The sequence below is a fragment of the Rhinopithecus roxellana genome, chromosome 5, assembly GCF_007565055.1.
Source record: "Rhinopithecus roxellana isolate Shanxi Qingling chromosome 5, ASM756505v1, whole genome shotgun sequence".
Lineage (NCBI taxonomy): Eukaryota > Metazoa > Chordata > Mammalia > Primates > Cercopithecidae > Rhinopithecus > Rhinopithecus roxellana.
This window is the reverse complement of record NC_044553.1, coordinates 36601852-36627564: the sequence shown is the minus strand read 5'-3', so window position 1 is coordinate 36627564 and position 25713 is coordinate 36601852. Positions and strand designations below refer to the sequence as shown.

General features: G+C 36.4%; 2 protein-coding genes across 5 annotated transcripts in view; one reads left to right on the top strand and one right to left on the bottom strand.

The window, feature by feature from the left end:
- Nucleotides 1-25713, top strand: part of FAM227B (family with sequence similarity 227 member B) — a 307689-nt gene that overhangs the window by 109340 nt on the left and 172636 nt on the right. For all 4 annotated transcript variants that reach the window (XM_030931652.1, XM_030931653.1, XM_010356628.2 and 1 more), the window contains exon 11: nt 5897-6034. In XM_030931652.1, the coding sequence (XP_030787512.1) occupies nt 5897-6034 (138 nt within the window). The remainder of the gene's footprint in view (nt 1-5896; nt 6035-25713) is intronic.
- Nucleotides 1-25713, bottom strand: part of DTWD1 (DTW domain containing 1) — a 161773-nt gene that overhangs the window by 133941 nt on the left and 2119 nt on the right. The gene's annotated exons all lie outside the window — the stretch shown is intronic.

Below are 25713 nucleotides of genomic sequence, written 5' to 3'. Positions count from 1 at the left end.
GCTCAAGGAAATAAGAGAGGACACAAACAAATGGGAAAACATTCCATCCTCATGGATAGGAAGAAACAATATCATGAAAATGGCCATACTGCCCAAAGTAATTTGTAAATTCAATTCTATTTCCATCAAACTACCATTGACATTCTTCACAGAATTAGCAAAAACTACTTTAAAATTCAGATGGAACCAAAAAAAGAGCCCACATAACCAAGACCATCCTAAGCAAAAAGAACAAAGCTGGAGGCATCACACTACATGACTTCAAACTATCCTACAAGGTTACAGTAACTAAAACAGCAAGGTACTGATACCAAAAGAGACATACAGACCAATGGAACAGAATAGAAACCTCAGAAATAAGACCACACATCTACAACTATTTGATCTTTGGCAAACCTGACAAAAACAAGCAATGGGGAAAGGATTACCTATTTAATAAGGTGCTAGGGAAACTGGCTAGCCATATGCAGAAAACTAAAACTGGACCCCTTCCTTATACCTTATATAAAAATTAACTCAAGATGGATTAAAGACTTAAATGTAAAACCAAAAAACCATGAAAAACCCTAGAAGAAAACCTAGGTAATACCATACAGGACACAGGCATGGGTGAAGATTTAATGATGAAATTGCCAAAAGCAATTGCAACAAAAGCTGAAATTGACAAATGGGATCTAATTAAACTAAAGAACTTCTGCACAGCAAGAGATCATCGGAGCAAACAGGCAACCTACAGAATGGGAGAAAAGTTTTGCAAGCTACCCATCTGACAAAGGTTTAATATCCAGAATATACAAGGAACTTAAACAAATTTACAAGAAAAAACAACCCCATCAAAAAGTGGGCAAATATATATGAACAGACACTTCTCAAAAGAAGATATTTATGTGGCCAACAAATAATCAAAAAAAGCTCAATATCACTGATCATTAGAGAAATGCAAATCAAAGCCACAGTAAGATACCATCTCACACCAGTCAGAATGGTGGTTATTAAAAAGTCAAGAAACAACAGATGTTGGTGAGGCTGTGGAGAAGTAGGTACACTTTAACCTTGTTGGTGGGAATGTAAATTAATTCAACCACCGTGGAAGACAGCGTGGCAATTCCTCAAGGATCTGGAACCAGAAATACCATTTGATCCAGCAATTCCATTGCTAGGTATATACCCAAAGGAATATAAATCATTATATTATAAAGATACATGCACATGTATGTTTATTGTAGCACTATTCACAGTATCAAAGACGTGAAACCAGCCCAAATTCCCATCAATGATAGACTGGATAAAGAAAATGTGTTACCTATACACAGTGGAATACTATGCAGCCACAAAAAAGAATCAGATCATGTCCTCCGCGGGGACATGGATGAAGCTAGAAGCCATCATCCTCAACAAACTAACACAGGAACAGAAAACCAAACACCTCATGTTCTCACTCCTAAGTGGGAGTTGAACAATGAGAACACATGAACACAGGGATGAGAAACACACACACCAGGGCCTGTTGAGGGAGTAAGGGGTGAGGTGAGAGAGGGGAGAGCATCAGGACAAATTGCTAATGCATGCAGGGCTTAAAACCTAGGTGACAGGTTCATAGGTGCAGCAAACGACCATGGCACATGGATACCTATGTAACAAACCTGTACATTCTGCACATGTATCCCAGAATGTAAAGTTAAATAAATAATTTTAAAAATAAATATTTGAATAGGCACCTCATCAAAGAATTTGTATGAACCTAAGAACATCATCTCAATTATTGGAATAGCCATAATAATTCTGGAAGATTGTGGGTAATGATAAGACAAAAAATAGTTCAGAAAGAAATGTAGAACTCTTAGTAATTAATAGAAGAAGCAAGCCAAAAAATGAAACCTAGGACAGGTATAAACGATTTAAATAACATGATTAACAAGCATGAAGTAATGTATACACGTCAAACACTACAATTGAAAAATATACATTACTTTCAAACACAAATTATTTATAAAAATTATTTTTACATTCAGTCAAAAATCAAATACTTCCAGCTTTCAAGAGATTTAAATCATATGGAGTTGTTCATTGAATGCAATGCAGTACATTAGAAACTATGACCCAAAAATAGGAAATGTCTTTATGTAAGTTGAAAATTAAAAATATGTGTGTAACTATGTAACAAACACGCACGTTCTGCACATGTACCCCAGAACTGAAAGTATAATAATAATAAAAAGAAATATGTGCCTAATAACATGCTCATCTATCTCAGCCTCCACCCAGTTCTGTTCCCTTGCTGGAGAGGCATTGCGATCAATGGGTATATACCCAAAGAAATATAAATCATTCTGTTATAAAGACATGTACGTGTATGTTCATTACAGTACTATTCACAATAGCAAAGACATAGAATCAACCCAAATGCCCATCAATGATAGGCCAGATAAAGAATATGCGGTACATATACATCATGGAATACTATGCAACCACAAAAAGGAATGAGATCATGTCCTTTGCAAGGATATGGATGGACCTGGAAGATATTTTCCTCAGCAAACTAACCCAGGAACAGAAAACCAAACACTGCGTGTTCTCACTTATAAGTGGGAGCTGAACAATGAGAACACACGGACATATGCAGGGGAACAACACACACTAGGGCCTTTGGGGGATGCAGAGGGAGGGAGAGCATCAGGAAGAATAGCTAATGGATGCTGGGCTTAGTACCTAGGTGACGGGGATCTGTGCAGCAAATCACCATAGTACATGTTTACCTATGTAACAAACCTGCACATCCACACATGTTCCCTGGAACTTAAAAGTTAATGAAAAAATAAAATAAGAAATATGTGCCTACTAACTCAATCTTCAAAGAAGAAATCATAATGGAAATTAGAGAAATGGAAACTAGTTTTGAACAAGTTGACAAGAATAAATACTATGTCTCAAAATATATAAGATGACAGCTAAGGTTCTTGGAAGGTAATTTATGGGCTTTAATGTGTATTTTCAAAAAAGTATAAAGACTGAAGACCAGTGATCTATTTAAGCATCCATCTCAAATGGGAAGAAACTAACCCTTTAGAAGCCTTTTTGTTTTTGACATCTCAATTCTCTATATTATATTCAAATAGAGAAAACAGAGAGAAAGCAAAGTAAGAAATAATCAAATAATTATTTCAAGAAGTTTTCCATGCTTGGAAATCTTGAGTTTCCAGTTTGAAAGAGATTATCTAGTGCTTAGGACAATGGATAAAAATTGCTGTATGCCACAGTAAATTGTTGTGAGTCCTCAGAACCCAGAGAACAAAAAGAAAATGCTGAAAAAAACTTTCAGAGAACAGAAGGATTAAGAAACAGAATTGTATCGTCCCTCTTATCAGCAACTTTGAAAGAAGGAAGAGAATGGAACAATGTCTTGCAAATTCTAAGGGAGAACTATTTATAACCTAGGACCCTAGACCCAACCAATTTGTCAGGTAAGTGTAAGGATGAACTAAAGACATTGTTAACTTATATACATCTTTTCTCATCAAGTTATTGGAGAAAAAAACCACCAAAATAAGGCACAAATTAATGAAGAGGTTAAGATGAGAGTCAAGGAATGGAGGCTTAAACACATGGGACATGTAAATTGAATCCCCAAAATAATGGTGAAGGGAGCTCCCTAGATGATAACTGCACAAGCCTAATGAAAAAATTTGTTCAGATTTGAGCACATTGTCAGGCTTTGGGAGACATGTCTCCAAGAATATTAAACTGAAAGAATCTCTGATGCATCTGAATATATTCAAAAGCAATTTAGACAATAATGGGGGGGAGTAGTTTGGAGTTAATTACAAGTACATAGAACATAAGAAAACAAAAACATCCAACAATTATTAACTTCAGATAAAGAAATTTTCTTAAGAAAATAAGTATAGCAGATTCATTTTTAAACTCTCAATTCTCCACATTATTCTGTATATTCAAAAAGAACTAGTTTAGCTGTCAACAATATTTTATGTAATTATAATAATATAAATGCTGATATTCACACAATGAAAATTATAACATTTGATATTATGTAAAGAATAGGAAGTTAGTTTGTATGTGGTGATAATGAGATAGGATAGTGAAAGATCGTTAAATCTTTTATCTTCCCTAGTTGGACGTCAATAGATAATGCCTAAAATTAACACATCAAAATCTAACAATACAGCCCTTTTTTTGTCTGCTGTGGTTATGGGTCCCAAATAAAGATAGTTGATTCTGGAAAGCAAGATGCAGTCTTGGGGATATGTGAGGAACAATGAGACTTTGGAAATTAAACAAATAGTTTGACATATAGTTTCACTCTTTAAATTATATGTCTGTATAAATTTTATAAAATGAAAAATGAAAATTAGAATATATGTAAGTTACCAAATAATTGCAAAGACATTTTAGGTTTTTAGCTCCCTTATTTTATATGCCATTTGTTTCTAAATCCTGTAGGATAACGATTTCCTAGGAAATACTTGAATAGATCCTACTAGAGTTTAGTTTTTAAAAATTGGCAATGTGAAAATATAAATTTCAAGTGTTGAGGCTCTATATTAATGTCATTCTTTGGAGCAATTCATGTTTTGTGACCAGTATGAATTAAAACTTGTAAATAATGTTGGAATGTAGTCAGATATCAACCAGTGGCTAATTTGCAAGAACAGCAACAAAAAAAGTAACAGTAAAAGTAACTTATATTAAGTGCTTACTGTGGATCAGGCACTATGCTAAATAATTTCACATCTGCCTTGATGGCAGACAGGGACTAGATTTAAATGAATTTTGTGCCCCTTGTGTCCAGCAGATAGTTTGGTACATAGTACGCCCTCTCTCTCTTTATATATCAGGACCAAGTAGGGTTTATTCAATACTGGACAGTATTAACCATGTATTTTATTTTCTATATTCTGATACTTGGACATCTGGGACCTTGTTGACCCTAGAAGGACCGCACTTCTTTGGGTTAGTTAATTCCTAGAGGCAACTTGCCCATGAGCATGTTTTTTAAATGCTTTTTGATTTTTAAACCAACCAGTTCAGAGGTCACACACAACCATTTCCTTTATTTGGCTCTTACTTTATTTGGCTCTGGGACTAGGTACCAGACTAGGCATAGCTCCTATGCATTTAAGCCTGCTGAAATTATTAAAACTAGTCAACCATAGGCCTTCTTGCCTTGCCTCTTCCTTCCTAAGGAAAGCACAATAAAGACTCTTACCCACAGGTATCCCCTCTTTCTCTGTCTCCTGACTGGCCCCAGGGCTTGCCCATGCGGCCCCCTGTGGCATGACATCCCCCTACTCTTGAGAACTGTGAGTAATAAACCATCTTTACAAACTCAATCTGCTGATCTGTTGGCCTTGCTATACTTCAATTTTTCTCTTAATGCACAATATTTTAAAACATAGGCAATCTATCTAGAAGCACTCAAGTGAATCAAACTGAAGTCTTCTGCTAAATAAGTGATAACTGTATCTAAAAACATTTAGAAAATTATAATTTGATGGCCCAGTCTAGTGAATAATCCTCATTGAACACTCACCACTGAGAAAATATTGGCTACATTTATGAGCATGGTAGTTTATAGTCATAGTTATTAACATAATAATAATAATAATAATATTAGTTCATATTTGTGTAGTGCTTTCCCATTTATCATACTTTAACATATATTTAAAAATAATTTATATTATTATTTGTATTGCTGAGGATACAGATGTTTAGAGTGGTTAAATGACTTATCTAATCCTACACAGCTTAAAAGGAACAAAAAAGGAACTTTTTTGTTGTGAGGATGAAATGTATAATTATCATAAAAATGCTTTGACAAAGTAAAAGGTATTTTCAAAATCCGAATTTATTTGGCTAAATATGTATTTTATATTAACAGGTTTAAAACCTCAAAAAGGCTTTTGGACCCACTGGAAACTGAAAGAACTCTCCACAACCACCATTCATGGTAGCAAAAAAGCACATGCAAAATCAGTAAAGGAAAGAATTGCAGACAGTCAAGAACGTATAACAACTAGTAAGTAAAGTTTTTGTATACTGCAAAATGGAATAGGTAGCAAAAATCAATTAAGTTATTTATTAGGCAGAATTTTCTAATGATTTACTTATTTATTTTTAAATGTTATTTTAATAACATTTGATTTATAGATGTTATAGTGGTACACACTTAAGTCCTTTTTCCATTTGCCTGTTATAAAATAATGATTTTTTAAAATTTTTATCCTTTTTGTCTTTATGTATACTACAGATATTCTCACTTTTACTTGTATTGCTATTAATCATGTGTTGTCTCAATAGATAAATTTACATTTTTTATTTTGTTCATTTAAATTATGTTTTCTTTAGGGTTTCAGTTTTGTGGTGTATTTGTCAAGACTTAACTAAGATTATAAAAGTACCTACATTTTTTCTAGTATTTTAAAATTTCCACATTTAATTTAACTTTGTTATAAGCAGCATAGTTGTATTCCAATATGATGGGGTTTTTTTTTTTTTTTTCCAAATGATCCGTTTATTAAATAGTCCACTTATAGCCTACTTGAAATACCAGTTCATTTACATTTTAATATTCTTTTCTGTTCCTTTGAGCCACATGCCAAATTCTTGTGCCAGGACCAAAGTCCTCAGTTACTCTACATTAATAAGCTTTATAAGGCGAGTTTATTTCCCTCCTGTTTATGCTATTTCTTTAATACCAAACATAAGTCTAATGCTCAGGTTTCATGTCTGACCAGTTAAATTAGAATCTAGGCTGAATAATGTTTAAAACTCCTCAGTGCCTCAGATGATTTCATGTGCAGGCAATGTTAACAAACCACTAATGCAGAGGGAAATAGCTTTCTAACCTATACCTTGATATAGGCCAAGGAAGAGGAGGAATTAACCTACCCAGCCTACTCTTTGGGAAGTTATTCTTTAGTTAATCTCTGATTCTGGAATTATTTAATTAGTTAATTATTCTTCTTCAGATCTGAGAATTTTGTATTTAGAGCATCACTGTTTTAACTGTGGTTTTCTGTATTCTTATCCCAGTATATATCATCCAATATGATTTCTATCTTTTATTAGTTACAAGAAATTTTCTTGTTTGCTGTCATCCTCAGTGGTTTAACAAAACTTTGTACGTATTTGTTATGGGGGGTGGGGGGCTCATTTCTAGGGATTTCTAATAGAAAGAGGAATAGTCTGCTACCTTGAGCCAATTTTGTTTATCTGTTTTTGCTTCTCACCCTCACATGTGACTAACTAAATTAAGAGATTTTTTGTGAACTTTCCATTTTCTTTTTAATTTTAAGTAACAGAAAAGTGATAAGAATAGCATAAAGAACTCCATATATCCTTTACCTACCCATTATTTATATTTTCCTTGTTCTTTAAATCATTTTCTTTCTTCTTTTTTCACGTAAGCAATTAAAGATTAAATTTCCCTAAGCACTGCTTTAAGTGTGTTGTATTTAGATATGTTGTATTTTATCCCTTAATTTAAAATGTTCTAATATTTACTATAATTCCTACTTTGAGCCATCAGTAGGTCAAAGTAGGGTTATTTAGAAAAGTATTGTTTAATTTCCAAATGTTTGGGACTTTTCTAGGTATCTTAAAATTACTGATTTCTAATTTAAAAAACTATGGTCTGAGGACATACTCTGTATGATCTTTTGCAATGTATTGAGACTTGTTTTATGGTCCAGAATGTGGTCTATCTTGGTGAACATTCCATGTATACTTGAGAAGAATGTATATCTGCAGTTAAAAAAAAATCTCAGATCAAGGTGGCTAATAGTATTATTCAGATCTTCTGTATCGAGTCAGCTAACTGTAGCCTGTGGATTAAATCTGGTGTGTAGCATGTTTTTATACATTCTATGAACTTAGAATGGTTTCTACATTTTTAAGGGTTGTAAAAAAACAAAAACATAAAACAAAATAAAGAATACGCGACAGACTACATTGGTCTGAAAATCCTACAATACTGACTTGCCTTTTATAGAAAAATTTTGCTCACCCTAATTTTATGTCTTTATTGATATTTTATTTAGTTCTGTTAATTACTGGAGAGGATATTAAAATACAATTTTAGGATTATCTATTTCTCCCTTTAATGTTACTGATTTTTGCAGTATCCATTTTTAAATTGTTGAGCAAATATACTTTTATTAAGTTTTTCCTTTAATATAAAATGTTCCCTTGTAACTATGATAATTCTCCTTTTTTTGAGTTCTATTTTGTCCGATCTTAATATAGACACTTCAGATTTCCTATGCTTATGGTTCACATGGTATTTTTTCTCATCATTTTACATATAACTAGTTCATGTTCTTATAAAGCATACTTTTTGTAAACAACCTGTAGTTGAGTCTTGTTTTTTTTATTCAGGATGACAATCTCTTCACTTTAATTGGGAGTGTTACTTCATTTACGTTTAAAGTAATTACTGATATGGTTAATCTTATTTCTACTAGTTTCTATTTGTTTAGAGATTTATCCCATCTGTTCTTTGTTTTTCAGTTATACTTTCCTGTCTTCTTTTGGTTAATTGAATATTTTTGTCATTCTATTTTAATTCCTCTATTGGCTGTTTACCTATACCACTTTTGTATTTTTTGAGGCCGCTTTAATGCTTACAAAATGCATTCTTAAATTATCAAAATACTATCTAAAGTTAATATTGTCCTACTTCACTTAAAATGTAGGACCTTGGAGCAGTATAGTTACATATACACCCCCTTGGCTTTTGTGCTATTGTCAAATATATCTACATAAATAATAGCCTCATGTTATATAGTGTCATGACTTTTGTTTCAAATAATTACATGTTTTTTCAGCTTTTTTGAGATCTAATTGGTGTACAATAAACTGCATATATTTAAAGTGTAAAATTTGATGAGTTTTGACATATGCATAAGTTTTTAAAACCATTACAATTCGAACTAAAAAACATATCTATCTCTCTCAAAAGTTCGTCATGCTTTTTTTGTAATTCCTTCTTGCCACCAATTCCCAGGCAATCATTTACGTGATTTTTGTCACTATAGGTTAGATTGCAATTTTCTAGAATTTTACATAAATGAAATTATATAGAGTGCATGCTATTTTTCAACTAACATTTTTTATTCCACATAATTATTCTGAGATTCATTGATGTTGTTAGATGTATTAATAATCTGTTCCTTTGTGTTGTTGAATAGTAGTCCTCCATAGTAGGACTATAATATGATTTGTTCATTCATCTCTTGGTGGGTATTTGTATTGTTTTCAGTATTTAGCTATTATAAATATAGCTGCTATGAACATTTATATACAAGTATTTGTTTGGATATAGAATTTTATTTCTCTTTGATAAACATCTAGTAGTAGGATGGCAGAGCAGCATGGTTATGTAGTATATGAGGTCATTCTTGCATTACTATAAATAAATATCTGAACCTGGGTAATTTAGGAAAAAAGAGGTTTAATTGGCTAATGGTTCTGCAGGCTTTACAGAGAGCATGGTGTTGGTATTTGCTCAGCTTCTAGGAAGGCCTCAGGAAGCTTGCAATCATGGCAGGAGGCAAAGGGGGAGCAGGCACATCACATGGTGAAAGAAGAAGCAAGTGACAGAAAGTGGAAGGGAGGTGCCACACCCTTTTAAACAACCAAATTTTATGTTAACCCAGAGTGAGAGCTTACTTATCACCAAGGGATGGCCCAAGTCATTAATGAGGGCTCTGCCTTCATGATCCAACCACTTCCCCCCAGGCCCCACCTCCAACACTGGAAGATTACATTTCAACATGAGATTTGGACAGGGACAAATATCCAAACTATATCATTTCACCCCTGACCCCTCCCAAATCTTCTTCTTCTCACATTGCAAAATACAATCATGCTTTCCCAACAGTACCCAAAAATCTTAACTCATTCCAGCATTAACTCAAAAGTCCAAAGTCTCATCTAAAACAAGGCAAGTCTCTTCAGCCTATGAGCCTGTAAGGTCAAAAACAAGTTACTTACTTCCAAAATACAATGGGAGTATAGGCATTGGGTTAACATTGCCACTCCAAAAGGGAGAAATCAGCCAAAAGAAAAGAACTGAAGGCCCAATGCAAGTTCAAACCTGGCAGAGCAGTCACTAAATCTTAAAGCTCCAAAATAACCTCCTTTGACTTTATGTCCCACATCTAGGGTACACTGATGCAAAGGATGGGCACCAAACGCCTTGGGTAGCTTCACTCCTGTGGCTTTGTGGGGTTCTGCCCCCACAGCTGCTCTCACGGGTTATTGAATGCCTGTGGCTTTTTCAGGTTCAGGGTGCAGACTGCCAGTAGATCTACCATTCTCGGGTCTGGAGGGCAGTGGTCCCTTCTCACAGCTCGACTAGGCAGTGCCCCAGTGGGTACTCTGTGTGGGGGCTCTTACCCTACATTTTCCCTCTTTACTACCCTAATAAAGGTTATCTATGAGGGCTCTGCCCCTGCAGCAGGCGTCTGCTTGGGCAGCCTGGCTTTTTCATACATCCTCAAATCTAAGCAGAGGCTGCAAAACATTCTTTACTCTTGCATTCTGTGCACCTACAGGCTTAACACCATGAGGAAGCTGCCAAATTTTATAGCTTGCATTCTCCAAAGTGGCAGCTCAAGCTGTACCTGGGCCTTTTAAAGCCCCGGCTAGAACTGAAGCAGCTGGGATGCAGAGAGCAGTGGCCCAAGACTGTGCAGGGCAGCAGGTCCCTGGGCCTGACCCATAAAATCTTTTAGTCTTCCTAGGCCTCAGGGCCTGTAACTAGAGGGCCTGTGTCTTAGATTTCTGGAATGCCTTCAAGGTCTTTTTCCCATTGTCTTGGCTATTAGCACTTGGCTCCCTTTTTGTTATGCAAATTTCACTAGCAAGCGATTGCTATAAAGCCTACTTGAATTATTCTCCCAAAAAAGCCTTATCTTTCTCTGTTACATGGCTAGGCTGCCAATTTTCTAAACTTTCATATTATGCTTCCTGTTCAAATATAAGTTCCACATTGATCATTTCTTTGCTACTGCATCTGAGTGTCAGCTTTTACAAGCAGCCAGGGTTACATCTTGAATACTGTTGCCTAGAAATGTCTTCCACCAGGTACCTTAAATTATCACTCTGAAGTTCAAGCTTTCACAGATCCCTAGGGTAGGGAAACAATGCAGCCAAGTTCTTTGATAAGGCACAACACAGGTGACCTTTGCGCCAGTTCCCAATAAGTTTCCATCTGAGACCTCATCAGCCTGGGCTTCACTGTCAGCATTTTGACCACAACCATTTAACTAGTTTCCAAGAAGTTCTGAACTTTCCCTCATCTTCCTGTCCTCTTCTGTGCCTCTGTCCCTTATGCAGTTCCAAATCTGCTTCTGCATTTTCAGGTATCTTTACAGCAATGCCCTACTCCTGGTACCTACGTTCTGTATTAGTTCATTCTTGTATTGCTATAAAAGAATACCTGTGACTAGGTAATTTACAACAAAAAGAGGTTTAATTGGCTCATGGTTCTAGAAGCTTTACAGGAAGCATGGCGGTGGCATCTATTCAGCTTCTAGAGAGGCCTCAGGAAGCTTACAATCATGGCAGAAGGTGAAGGGAGAGCAGGCGTGTCACATGGCAAAAGCAGGATCAAGCAAGAGGGGGGCAGAGGTGCCACACAATTTTAAACAACCAGACCTCACCTGAACTCAGAGCAAGAACTCACTTATCACCAAGGGAATGGCCCAAGCCATTCTTGAGGGATCTGCCCCCATGATCCAGCCACCTCCTACCAGGCCCCACATCCAACATTGGGGATTACATTTCAACATGAGATTTGATTGGGGGTAGATATCCAAACTATATCACGTATGTATAACATTTTAAGAAATTGTCAATATCTTATCCAAAATTTTACATTTCTAGCACTATACAAGTTATAGTTACTCTACTTCCTTACTAACAATTGGTATGGTCTTTTTAATTTTAGCTATTCTTGTGAGTTATATACTGGTATTTAGTTAGGTTTTATTTTAATTTCTCTAATGACCAATCATGATGAGCTTCTTTTCATGTCTTATTTGCTAACCATGTATCTTAAAGCTCCAAAATAACCTCCTTTGACTTTATGTCCCACATCTAGGGCACACTGGTGCAAAGGATGGGCATCAAAGGCCTTGAGCAGTTTCACCCCTGTGGCTTTCTGGGGTTCTGCCCCCACAGCTGCTCTCACAGGTTATTGAGTGCCTGCTGAAGTGTCGGTTCAAATATCTTGGCCATTTTTTTTTTTTTTTTTATACTTTAAGTTCTAGGGTACATGTGCATAACGTGCAGGTTTGTTACATATGTATGCTTATGCCATGTTGGTGTGCTGTACCCATCAACTCGTCAGCACCCATCAATTCATCATTTATATCATGTATAACTCCCCAGTGCAATCCCTCCCTCCTCCCCCCTCCCCATGATAAGCCCCAGTGTGTGATGTTCCCCTTCCCGAGTCCAAGTGATCTCATTGTTCAGTTCCCACCTATGAGTGAGAACATGCGGTGTTTGGTTTTATCTTCTTGTGATAGTTTGCTAAGAATGATGGTTTCCAGCTGCATCCATGTCCCTACAAAGGACTTGGAAACTCATCCTTTTTTATGGCTGCATAGTATTCCATGGTGTATGTGTGCCACATTTTCTTAATCCAGTCTGTCACAGATGGACATTTGGGTTGATTCCAAGTCTTTGCTATTGTGAATAGTGCCGCAATAAACATACGTGTGCATGTGTCTTTGTAGTAGAATAATTTATAATCCTTTGGGTATATACCCAGTAGTGGGATGGCTGGGTCATATGGTACATCTAGTTCTAGATCCTTGAGGAATTGCCATACTGTTTTCCATAATGGTTGAACTAGTTTACAATCCCACCAACAGTGTAAAAGTGTTCCTATTTCTCCACATCCTCTCCAACACCTGTTGTTTCCTGACTTCTTAATGACTGCCATTCTAACTGGTGTGAGATGGTATCTCATTGTGGTTTTGATTTGCATTTCTCTGATGGCGAGTGATGATGAGCATTTTTTCATGTGTCTGTTGGCTGTATGAATGTCTTCTTTTGAGAAATGTCTGTTCATATCCTTTGCCCACTTTTTGATGGGGTTGTTTGTTTTTTTCTTGTATATTTGTTTGAGTTCTTTGTAGATTCTGGATATTAGCCCTTCGTCAGATGAGTAGGTTGCAAAAATTTTCTCCCATTCTGTAGGTTGCCTGTTCACTCTGATGGTAGTTTCTTTTGCTGTGCAAAAGCTCTTGAGTTTAATTAGATCCCATTTGTCAATCTTTGCTTTTGCTGCCGTTGCTTTTGGTGTTTTAGACATGAAGTCCTTGCCCATGCCTATGTCCTGAATGGTACTACCTAGATTTTCTTCTAGGGTTTTTATGGTATTAGGTCTAACATTTAAGTCTCTAATCCATCTTGAATTAATCTTCGTATAAGGGGTAAGGAAAAGATCCAGTTTCAGCTTTCTACTTATGGCTAGCCAATTTTCCCAGCACCATTTATTAAATAGGGAGTCCTTTCCCCATTTCTTGTTTCTCTCAGGTTTGTCAAAGATCAGATGGCTGTAGATGTGTGGTATTATTTTTGAGGACTCTGTTCTGTTCCATTGGTCTATATCTCTGTTTTGGTACCAGTACCATGCTGTTTTGGTTACTGTAGCCTTGTAGTATAGTTTGAAGTCAGGTAGCGTGATGCCTACAGCTTTGTCCTTTTGACTTAGGATTGACTTGGCAATGCGGGCTCTTTTTTGGTTCCATATGAACTTTAAAGCAGTTTTTTCCAATTCTGTGAAGAAACTCATTGGTAGCTTGATGGGGATGGCATTGAATCTATAAATAACCTTGGGCAGTATGGCCATTTTCACGATATTGATTCTTCCTATCCATGAGCATGGTATGTTCTTCCATTTGTTTGTGTCCTCTTTGATTTCACTGAGCAGTGGTTTGTAGTTCTCCTTGAAGAGGTCCTTTACATCCCTTGAAAGCTGGATTCCTAGGTATTTTATTCTCTTTGAAGCAATTGTGAATGGAAGTTCCTTCCTGATTTGGCTCTCTGCTTGTCTGTTACTGGTGTATAAGAATGCTTGTGATTTTTGCACATGAATTTTGTATCCTGAGACTTTGCTGAAGTTGCTTATCAGCTTAAGGAGATTTTGGGCTGAGACGATGGGGTTTTCTAAATATACAATCATGTCATCTGCAAACAGGGACAATTTGACTTCTTCTTTTCCTAACTGAATACCCTTGATTTCTTTCTCTTGCCTGATTGCCCTAGCCAGAACTTCCAACACTATGTTGAATAGGAGTGGTGAGAGAGGGCATCCCTGTCTTGTGCCAGTTTTCAAAGGGAATTTTTCCAGTTTTTGCCCATTCAGAATGATATTAGCTGTGGGTTTGTCATAAATAGCTCTTATTATTTTGAGGTACGTTCCATCAATACCGAATTTATTGAGCGTTTTTAGCATGAAGGGCTGTTGAATTTTGTCAAAAGCCTTTTCTGCATCTATTGAGATAATCATGTGTTTCTTGTCTTTGGTTCTGTTTATATGCTGGATTACGTTTATTGATTTGCGAATGTTGAACCAGCCTTGCATCCCAGGGATGAAGCCCACTTGATCATGGTGGATAAGCTTTTTGATGTGCTGCTGAATCCGGTTTGCCAGTATTTTATTGAGAATTTTTGCATCGATGTTCATCAGGGATATTGATCTAAAATTTTCTTTTTTTGTTGTGTCTCTGCCAGGCTTTGGTATCAGGATGATGTTGGCCTCATAAAATGAGTTAGGGAGGATTCCCTCTTTTTCTATTCATTGGAATAGTTTCAGAAGGAATGGTACCAGCTCCTCCTTGTACCTCTGGTAGAATTCAGCTGTGAATCCATCTGGTCCTGGACTTTTTTTGGTGGGTAGGCTATTAATTGTTGCCTCAATTTCAGAGCCTGCTATTGGTCTATTCAGGGATTCAACTTCTTCCTGGTTTAGTCTTGGGAGAGTGTATGTGTCCAGGAAATTATCCATTTCTTCTGGATTTTCTAGTTGATTTGCGTAGAGGCGTTTATAGTATTCTCTGATGGTAGTTTGTATTTCTGTGGGGTCCGTGGTGATATCCCCTTTATCATTTTTTATTGCGTCTATTTGATTCCTCTCTCTTTTCTTCTTTATTAGTCTTGCTAGCGGTCTGTCAATTTTGTTGATCTTTTCAAAAAACCAACTCCTGGATTCATTGATTTTTTGGAGGGTTTTTTGTGTCTCTATCTCCTTCAGTTCTGCTCTGATCTTAGTTATTTCTTGCCTTCTGCTAGCTTTTGAATGTGTTTGCTCTTGCCTCTCTAGTTCTTTTAATTGTGATGTTAGAGTGTCAATATTAGATCTTTCCTGCTTTCTCTTGTGGGCATTTAGTGCTATAAATTTCCCTCTACACACTGCTTTAAATGTGTCCCAGAGATTCTGGTATGTTGTATCTTTGTTCTCATTGGTTTCAAAGAACATCTTTATTTATGCTTTCATTTCGTTATGTACCCAGTAGTCATTCAGGAGCAGGTTGTTCAGTTTCCATGTAGTTGAGCGGTTTTGATGGAGTTTCTTAGTCCTGAGTACTAGTTTGATTGCACTGTGGTCTGAGAGACAGTTTGTTATAATTTCTGTTCTTGTACATTTGCTGAGGAGTGCTTTACTTCCAATTATGTGGTCAATTTTGGAATAAGTGCGATGTGGTGCTGAGAAGAATGTATATTCTGTTGATTTGGGGTGGAGGGTCTATTAGGTCTGCTTGGTGCAGAGATGAGTTCAATTCCTGGATATCCTTGTTAACTTTCTGTCTCGTTGATCTGTCTAATGTTGACAGTGGAGTGTTGAAGTCTCCCATTATTATTGTATGGGAGTCTAAGTCTCTTTGTAAGTCTCTAAGCACTTGCTTTATGAATCTGGGTGCTCCTGTATTGGGTGCATATATATTTAGGATAGTTAGCTCTTCCTGTTGAATTGATCCCTTTACCATTATGTAATGGCCTTCTTTGTCTCTTTTGATCTTTGATGGTTTAAAGTCTGTTTTATCAGAGACTAGTATTGCAACCCCTGCTTTTTTTTGTTCTCCATTTGCTTGGTAGATCTTCCTCCATCCCTTTATTTTGAGCCTATGTATGTCTCTGCATGTGAGATGGGTCTCCTGAATAGAGCAGACTGATGGGTCTTGACTCTTTATCCAGTTTGCCAGTCTGTGTCTTTTAATTGGAGCATTTAGTCCATTTACATTTAAGGTTAATATTGTTATGTGTGAACTTGATCCTGTCATTATGATATTAACTGGTTATTTTGCTCGTTAGTTGATGCAGTTTCTTCCTAGCCTCGATGGTCTTTACATTTTGGCATGTTTTTGCAATGGCTGGTACCGGTTGTTCCTTTCCATGTTTAGGGCTTCCTTCAGGGTCTCTTGTAAGGCAGGCCTGGTAGTGACAAAATCTCTAAGCATTTGCTTATCTGTAAAGGATTTTATTTCTCCTTCACTTATGAAACTTAGTTTGGCTGGATATGAAATTCTGGGTTTAAAATTCTTTTCTTTAAGAACGTTGAATATTGGCCCCCACTCTCTTCTGGCTTGTAGAGTTTCTGCCGAGAGATCTGCTGTTAGTCTGATGGGCTTCCCTTTGTGGGTAACCCGACCTTTCTCTCTGGCTGCCCTTAAGATTTTTTCCTTCATTTCAACTTTGGTGAATCTGGCAATTATGTGTCTTGGAGTTGCTCTTCTCGAGGAGTATCTTTGTGGCGTTCTCTGTATTTCCTGAATTTGAATGTTGGCCTGCCCTACTAGGTTGGGGAAGTTCTCCTGGATGATATCCTGAAGAGTGTTTTCCAACTTGGTTCCATTTTCCCCTTCACTTTCAGGCACCCCAATCAGACGTAGATTTGGTCTTTTTACATAGTCCCATACTTCTTGCAGGCTTTGTTCATTTCTTTTTCTTCTTTTTTATTTTGGTTTCTCTTCTCGCTTCATTTCATTCATTTGATCCTCAATCGCTGATACTCTTTCTTCCTGTTGATCGAGTCGGTTACTGAAGCTTGTGCATTTGTCGCGTATTTCTCGTGTCATGGTTTTCATCTCTGTCATTTCGTTTATGATCTTCTCTGCATTAATTAGTCTAGCTGTCAGTTCTTCCACTCTTTTTTCAAGATTTTTAGTTTCTTTGCGCTGGGTACGTAATTCCTCCTTTAGCTCTGAGAAGTTTGATGGACTGAAGCCTTCTTCTCTCATCTCGTCAAAGTCATTCTCTGACCAGCTTTGATCCGTTGCTGGCGATGGGCTGCGCTCCTTTGCAGGGGGAGATGCACTCTTATTTTTTGAATTTCCAGCTTTTCTGCCCTGCTTCTTCCCCATCTTTGTGGTTTTATCTGTCTCTGGTCTTTGATGAGGGTGACGTACTGATGGGGTTTTGGTATAGGTGTCCTTCCTGTTTGATAGTTTTCCTTCTGACAGTCAGAAGGACTGTCTGTTGGTCTGTTGGAGATTGCTTGAGCTCCACTCCAGACCCTGTTTGCCTGGGTATCAGCAGCAGAGGTTGCCGAAGATAGAATATTGCTGAACAGCGAGTGTACCTGTCTGATTCTTCCTTTGGAAGTTTCCTCTCAGGGGTGTACTCCACCCTGTGAGGTGTGGGGTGTCAGACTGCCCCTAGTGGGGGATGTCTCCCAGCTAGGCTACTCAGGGGTCAGGGACCCACCTGAGCAGGCAGTCTGTCCGTTCTCAGATCTCAGCCTCCGCGTTGGGAGATCCACGGCTCTCCCCAAAGCTGTCAGACAGAGTTGTTCGTGTCTGCACCGGCCCCCGCTGCTTCCCCTGTTGGTCTTCAGCTGTGCGCTGTCCCCAGAGGTGGAGACTACAGAGACAGGCAGGCTTCCTTGAGCTGCTGTGAGCTCCACCCAGTTCGAGCTTCCCAGCAGCTTTGTTTACCTACTTAAGCCTCAGCAATGGCGGGTGCCCCTCCCCCAGCCTTGCGGCTGCCCTGCAGATAGATCGCCACAGACTGCTGTGTTAGCAGTGAGGGAGGCTCCGTGGGCGTGGGACCCTCCCAGCCAGGTGTGGGATACGCTCTCCTGGTGTGCCTGTTTGCTTAAAGCGCAGTATTGGGGTGGGAGTTACCCGATTTCCAGGTGTTGTGTGTCTCAGTTCCCCTGGCTAGGAAAACGGATTCTCTTCCCCCTTGCGCTTCCAGGTGAGGCGATGCCTCGCCCTGCTTCAGCTCTCGCTGGTCGGGCTGCAGCAGCTGACCAGCACCGATTGTCCGGCCACTCCCTAGTGAGATGACCCTAGTACCTCAGTTGAAAATGCAGAAATCACCGGTCTTCTGTGTCGCTCGCACTGGGAGTTGGAGACTGGAGCTGTTCCTATTCGGCCATCTTGCTCCGCCCCCCATCTTGGCCATTTTTATTTGAGTTGTTTGTCTTCTTATTGAGTTATAAGAGTTCTTTATATATTTTATGCTTATTTATTTAGTTAGTTCGTTTTTTGTTTGTTTGTTTGTTTTTTAGTTTTTTTTTTTAGTTAGTTCGTTTTTAAAGACAGGATCTTGCTCTGTCGCCCAGGCTGGAGTACAGTGGCATGATCATAACTCACTGCAGCCTAGAAAGAAGTTATTCATATGTTTAGAAACAGTTCCTTTTTCAGATATATATTTTGCAAATATTTTTTCCCAGTATGTGGCTTGCCCTTTCATTTCTTAATAACATCTTTTAAAGAGCAAAAGTTTATAATCAGAAGAAACCCATTTATCAATTTTTTAATGTAGTTTGTGCTTTTTGCATTCTATTTAATAGTATTTGTTAACCAAATTTCACTAAGATTATATTTTATATTTTCTTCTAGAAATTTTATAGTATATAGCTTTATAGTTTACAGTTGTAGCTCTTACTTTTAGGTCTCTAATTCATTTTGAGTAATTTTTCTTAATTATATGTATAAACATTAAGAATCACTTCTTTGCATATTGCTTCAGCACCATTTGTTGAAAAGATTTTACTCTCCTCATCGAATTATCTTGGAAATCAATTGACCATACATATTGGTTTATGTCTGTTCTCTGTATTCTGTTCCATTGATGCCAATAACCAGCTTTAAAACTATAGTTTAATAATATATCTTGAAGTCAGGTACTATAAGTCCTCCAGCTTTGTGCTTCTTTTACACAATTATTTTGATTATTCTAGATTCTTTTCATTTCAATATAAATTTGAAAAACTGCTAGTCAGTTTCTAAAATATATACTCGGTCATCTTTATTTTAAATACATTGTATTGATCAAGTTGGGGAGAATTGGTATCTTAACAAAGTGAGTTTTTCAGTTCACAAATATAGAATATGCCTATATTTATATAATACTTCTTTAATTTTTCTCAGCAGTGTTTTCCAGTTTTTACTGTACAGACACATCTTTTTCCAATTATACATGGCATTTTAAACTTTGATTATTGATGCTACTCTATAGAAAAAAACTTTTTATTTTGCATTTTTATTGGGTGCATGTATATTTAGAATAGTTAAGTATTTTTGTTATATTGAATGCTTTATCATTGTGTAATGCCCTTCTTTGTCCTTTTTGATTATTGTTGTTTTAGAGTCTGTTTTGTCTGATATAAGAATAGTAACCCTTGCTCTTTTTGTTTTCCATTTGGCTGACAGATCCTTTTCCATCCTTTTATTTTGAGTCTATGGGTGTCATTTCATGTGAGATGGATCTCTTGAAGATAGCAAAGTATTGGATCTTGATTCTTTTTTCAACTTGGCACTCTATGCCTTTTAAATGGAAAGCTTTAAAGTGTATTATATATTTTATTTTTCTCTAAATATTTGAAATATACTTTTTATATCTGATGCTAAAACATGACAAGATTTTTTTGTTTCTGGATGAGATGGTCTAAGCTGTGGGAGCAAGGGCCAGGTTGTAGTGGCTGTTTCTTTTAATTTATTGCTGAAATTTTAATTTAATAATTCATGTTCAACCTGGGAAAATCTTCAGTTTGAAATATGTACTTGATAAAGTGTGTTAACTTAATGGAGCTAAGGCTCTATTAACTGCCTTACTCTCATAAATGAGTAATCTTTTTATGTGACAGGTGACTTTTATTATCATCTTCATTTTATAAGTGATGAAACCAAAATATAAGTTAAGTAACTTTCCCAAAGCCACATAACTGATCAGTGCTAGAATATGAATTGAAATTCAAGAAATTTTGGCCATAGAGCTGAACTCATAACCACTTCACATACTGCCTATCAGCCATTTGAGTTTACAGGCTTGTAATTATATTAAGGTTTAAAATTATCATCATAGAATAAGTGTCGTAACTTATGAGAGTTACCATAGCCTTAATCCTTCATTTATGGCAAATGTGAATGAGTTTTTATGTCTTTTCCTGGATTAAATTTTAATAGGTGAGGGTGAATGAAGAAAGATGCTAGTAGAAAGGCCAGAAAGGCTAATAGGAGGCCACACAGCTTCCATCGAGAATTACATGTCTACCACACACCACTGCTTCTGATGGTGGAATTAAAAGAGAAGTTGTTGTACCATTTCAGAAAGATAAAGATCACTAAAGAGGTATTTTTTCTATAATCTTCTGCTTAGATTGTGACTACTAGGAAATCTACTTAAGAAAGAAGTTTGTTCAAATTCTTTTTTGAACTTTGAGCATCTCATATTTCTCCAGAGCTTTAATCTACTTTTAAAACTATCATCTGTGTTTTTATATCAGTTAGTGGTCAGTGAATACCTCCCCCCCAACTCATTGATTTTGTCTTTGATGGCAGAGCAGGGTATGGATTGACAGTGACAAATTAAAACATTCCTATCCTATAGGAAATCATTGCAAAGGGACTTGGCTCATGGTATCTGAGAGCTTCCCTATCCTGCTTGTTGCTTTACAGTTTCTGTGTTCCTTACCCCCAGTCTGGATACAGTCTTCATTGTGGATAATTCCTTGAACATAAGATTCAGATCATGTATTTACTGGTGCCATAAGTATGTTTTTCTTTGGAGGCATTTCTATACTATAGTCCCTAATGTTTCATCTGCTGTAATGTATTCAACTTGCACATAAAGAACTTGAATGTCTTTGAGCAGGTCATACAACCCCTCTGAGCTTTATTTTTACAACTGAAAAATGAGGTGAGTAGAATATTTCTATATTCCCCTTTTCTAACATTTTGTTCTTTAATGACTTCTATCCATAGGTGCTGAATAATCTTCCAAAGTGATTGCTGACCGTTCAGGTGTAATTAGTAATAGAGACTGGTGGTTTAGGATTCATGATTTGAGAACTCCTCCTTCTCTATAGCTGTGTGTGTGTGTGTGTGTGTGTGTGTGTGTGTGTGTGTGTGAGACTCTGTGTATACTAAAACCTTATTCTGTGTGCTGGAGGAAGGCTAAGGCAGATAAAGAGCGGAACTGGGGTAAAACATAAGTATATGTACACATGAATGCATATATGTATATATGACTTAAAAGAAATATTCTGTGCTCCATATATACTGCTGTCTTAGAATTGCTTCTTCTAATCCAAAGCATATTTAAAACATGATTTCTTTTTTTCAACATTTGAGATGCTTATTGTAATGTGAAGTTAACTTTTTTCCAGAATTTTAACAAAGAGGACTTTCTGTTTTGTTTTAATGAAATAAACACGCTGTGGATAGTTAAAATTTGCCTTCCAAACAAAATGTCATGATATCTCCCTTTTTAGGACTGGAATGTAAGCAGTTATAGAATTTCAGTATCTGGAATGACTCATAATTTATAAGCCAGCTCTTCTTAAACAGTGTATTGTTACGTTATTTACAAGACTAAAGTTTTAATGTTAATTTCTTTATTGTGGTACAATGCCATTTAAGCTTTTGAACTCAAATAAAGATCATTTTTAAAAACTGTTTTTATACCTCTCCCCCAGTTGCTAAATCCAATTTTTTCTCTTTGTCTGGATTTTAAGGTTAAAACACTAACAAATCTCATTATTTTTGTAAACTGTAGCTTAAACCACAAGCAGTAAGAAAAATCCTTATATTCAACTAACATGTACTTTTATATACCTAGTACACATTACTGTACTTGACACTGTAGGGAGATAAAAAATAAAAAGAAACACAATAGTTACTCATACACAAGTACTAGGTGATATTTAGCAAATGACATGTTACAGAAATATTTAAAGTAATAGCCAGATGGTTTAGGATTCCTTATATTATAAAGAGCTACTTGGATTTTATTTTATTTTTCGAGACAGATTCTCACTCTGTCACCCAGGCTGAAGTGTAGTGGTGGGATCTTGTCTCACTGCAACCTCTTCCTCTTGGGTTCAAGCAACTCTTCTGCCTCAGTCTCCCAAGTAGCTGGGACTACAGGCATGCACCACCATATTCAGCTAATTTTTATATTTTTAGTAAAAACAGGGATTCTCCATGTGGGTCAGACTGGTCTCAAACTCCTAACCTCAAGTGATCTGCCCACGTTTGCCTCCCAGAGTGCTGGGATTACAGCATGAGCCACCGTGCCCGGCCCGGATTTTAGTTTGCACCTCTAATTTTGCTACTTCTTCACTATTAGCAATGCTCAGGGATAATAAAAAAGAAACCATTAAAAGTAGGATATCAAATAGGACTTTGAGAACTAAGCCAGTAAAATTTCCACATTATGCTTTTCATTATATATCATTAAAAGAAAACCAAGAAATTTGCACAGCTAAGGAGTGAGGAAACCCCAGAAATATGCTATTAAGATGGTCAGACATACAAACTCCCATTGTGGTAGCAATTTAATAGGTTGTATTGTTGTTAGTTGTATTTTATATTATGTAGAGAAAGACTATATGAACAGAAGCAGAGTGAATAATATAAAGCATAGAGTAGCCCAGAGAACCAGAAATTTGGTAGAAATTTAACAGAACTATTCAGATCATTATGAGTTAGATTTCATCATAATTTGGAGAATATGTATATTTCAAACGCATTTTGTCTCCTTTTGCTTTGATGCCATGCTCACCAAGCAATTTCAAGTTATTTAACTTCCAAGATAATTTTCCATGTCTACCATAAGATCACCTGCAAATACCTTCCCCAGATATATTGGTCTGTTGGTTGGTAGCAGTAGTCAGAGGGGCTGGGTTTAATTTTAAAACAGCAGGTTTCCATTATATTATGAAATGAATTATTAGCATATTATACTAAATGACATGAAAATCCTGTGTTATGAAGAAGTGAATGCTAAGAGTTTGAATACCTGAGAGATTTAGTTATCAGTTTGCACAAAACAAGGTGATATATTTCTATTCATTTGCAACAATCACATTTGTATCATGCTTAGGTATTAGAATGACTCTTTACAGTGAGATGTGCCTGTCATTCTGTCACTGAATTGAAATTCGTTTGTCCATTAGTTTAATAAATATTTGCTGAGTGCGATGAACATTTACTGAGTCCTTTCATTTCTTGAGTATTAAATATATTTACTGAGTGCTTAACAGATACTCTTAAAGGAGCTTTGGATACATAAGGGAACAAAACAGACAATATCCTTTTCCTTATGGAACTTATGGCTAGTGAGGAGAGACAAGACAGTAACCAACAAATATGATTAAATAAGTTATATAGAATGTGTAGTAGGCATACATATACCTACCACACACCTCTCGACAGTGGTATGAATACTGTGTGAGGGGAAAAAAAAAGAGCCTCCAACTGAGAGGATTGCAGGGGAAGCAGTATCCTAAGAGGGCAGCTAAGTTTTCATTAGAGTAAATCAGCGCAATGTATAAATCTAGCAAAATGTTAGGAGAAGTTTTCACTAATAAAGTCCATCTTGTAACATGGACTTCCAGGACAATACTGGACCTTGTTAAACACAGAATGAAGTCAACGACAAAGTTTGCAACAAAGATGAGACTGAAATTGCAGTTCTTGACAATACACATTTCTCTATTCAATTGAATTTTTTGAATTTATTGCTGAGTCTATGTTTAGGGTGTGTGTGTGTGTGTGTGTGTGTGTCTCCCACTAAGGCAATAGAGATGATACTGGTTTGGCAGTTGTTTAATATATACATATTTATATATAAGACTCAAGCATTAAAATTGCTATTAGGGTCAAAGCACAATGGTAACTTATACATGTGCTCTACAATTGACATGCTAAAGACTTAGGAAGTTTTTTTCTTGACAGTCTGTCAGCTATCACTTATGGTTCTTAGTGGTTCCAAAGGCTCATTTGTTCCAAATCTGATCTTCATAAAATTGGTTATATATCTATAGGTATGTAGTTGTTTTAAATTTTGAGGCATGGATTTTATTATCACTATTACAGTGCCTGACACTGTACTATTGACCACACACATACACACACACACACACACATATATATATATATATATATACATGTACATACGTACCCAGACCCCTTTATATATTTGTGTAACTGAAATAGATGTGGACATATATTTATATAAGTATATGTGTATTTGTGTTGCTTAAGTAGATAAGTGTAGATGCATGGATAGACAGACATATAGGTATGCCTATCCATCCTCTATTGAGATAGAGATAAAAATTCTCTAAATGCTAGATCAATGGCATAGATTGTCATGCAGTGAGAATTTACAGAAGAGAAAAATCATTGTAAGGCAGGACCAAGTCTGGTAATAATTCATTAAAAAGGAGAATCTTGATTTTGTTCTTGATGGCAGAGCAGGGTATTGGTTGATAGTGAGAAGTTGAGACATTCTGGAGGATAAAGACAATATAGACAAATCCCAGAGACAGGACGAAGTATGGTGTGTATACAAAATGACATGAACAATGGTCTAAGCAGACTATGAAGTTTGTGAACAGTGAGGAGATTGGACCGGATGGATGGAACCAATTTGTTGATGGTTTTGATTTCCAGTTTAAAGAATTTTACCCAAATTTAGTGAGCCCTAGAGAGACCATGTGGGTTCTACAATTAGTAATTGACATAGTTTAAATGACGTTTTAGGAATATTAGGTAACTAAACAGGAATTGAGACAATGAGGACCTGAAACAGAAAAACAAATAGGATGCTATTGCTAAACTTTAGGTACAACTTAATGAGGTCATGAAAGTAGTGAGGAAGAGATGAGACAGGGACATTAGGTAAGAAGAGTTGAGCAATCCTGGTGATTACTGGGTAAAGGAACAGATTCAAGAAGAAGATTCAGGACACAGTCACCACTAAAATATGGTAACAATGACTACATTGTTATGAAATTATGGAGTTTCAGTGAGTTTAGTTAAGTGAATGAGATGAGCAATGTGGGTACCAGGTTTGATCATTCATGAGAAGACCATGCTATTTATTACATCAATGCGGCACCAACATCCACTCTTCCAGCTCCATAAAAACTGAATGTGGAGAAGATAATTTTTTAAACTACAGTTGCCATTGTTATTCTGATAATAAAGATCATATATATTAATGTAGAAAATTTGAATAATGAAGTATTTAGAAGACAATAAAATATCACCTGTGATTTAACCTTAATAACATTAAAGCATGGTAAATATTTCTCTTCTGAAAGAGAATAAAAATCCAAATATTATTTTTGAAACAGTGAATGGAGCTAATTAGGAAGATTTATTAGCAAAACAGTAACATTTTTCTTTTTTCATTATAGAGCAATATCATACAAGTTAGACA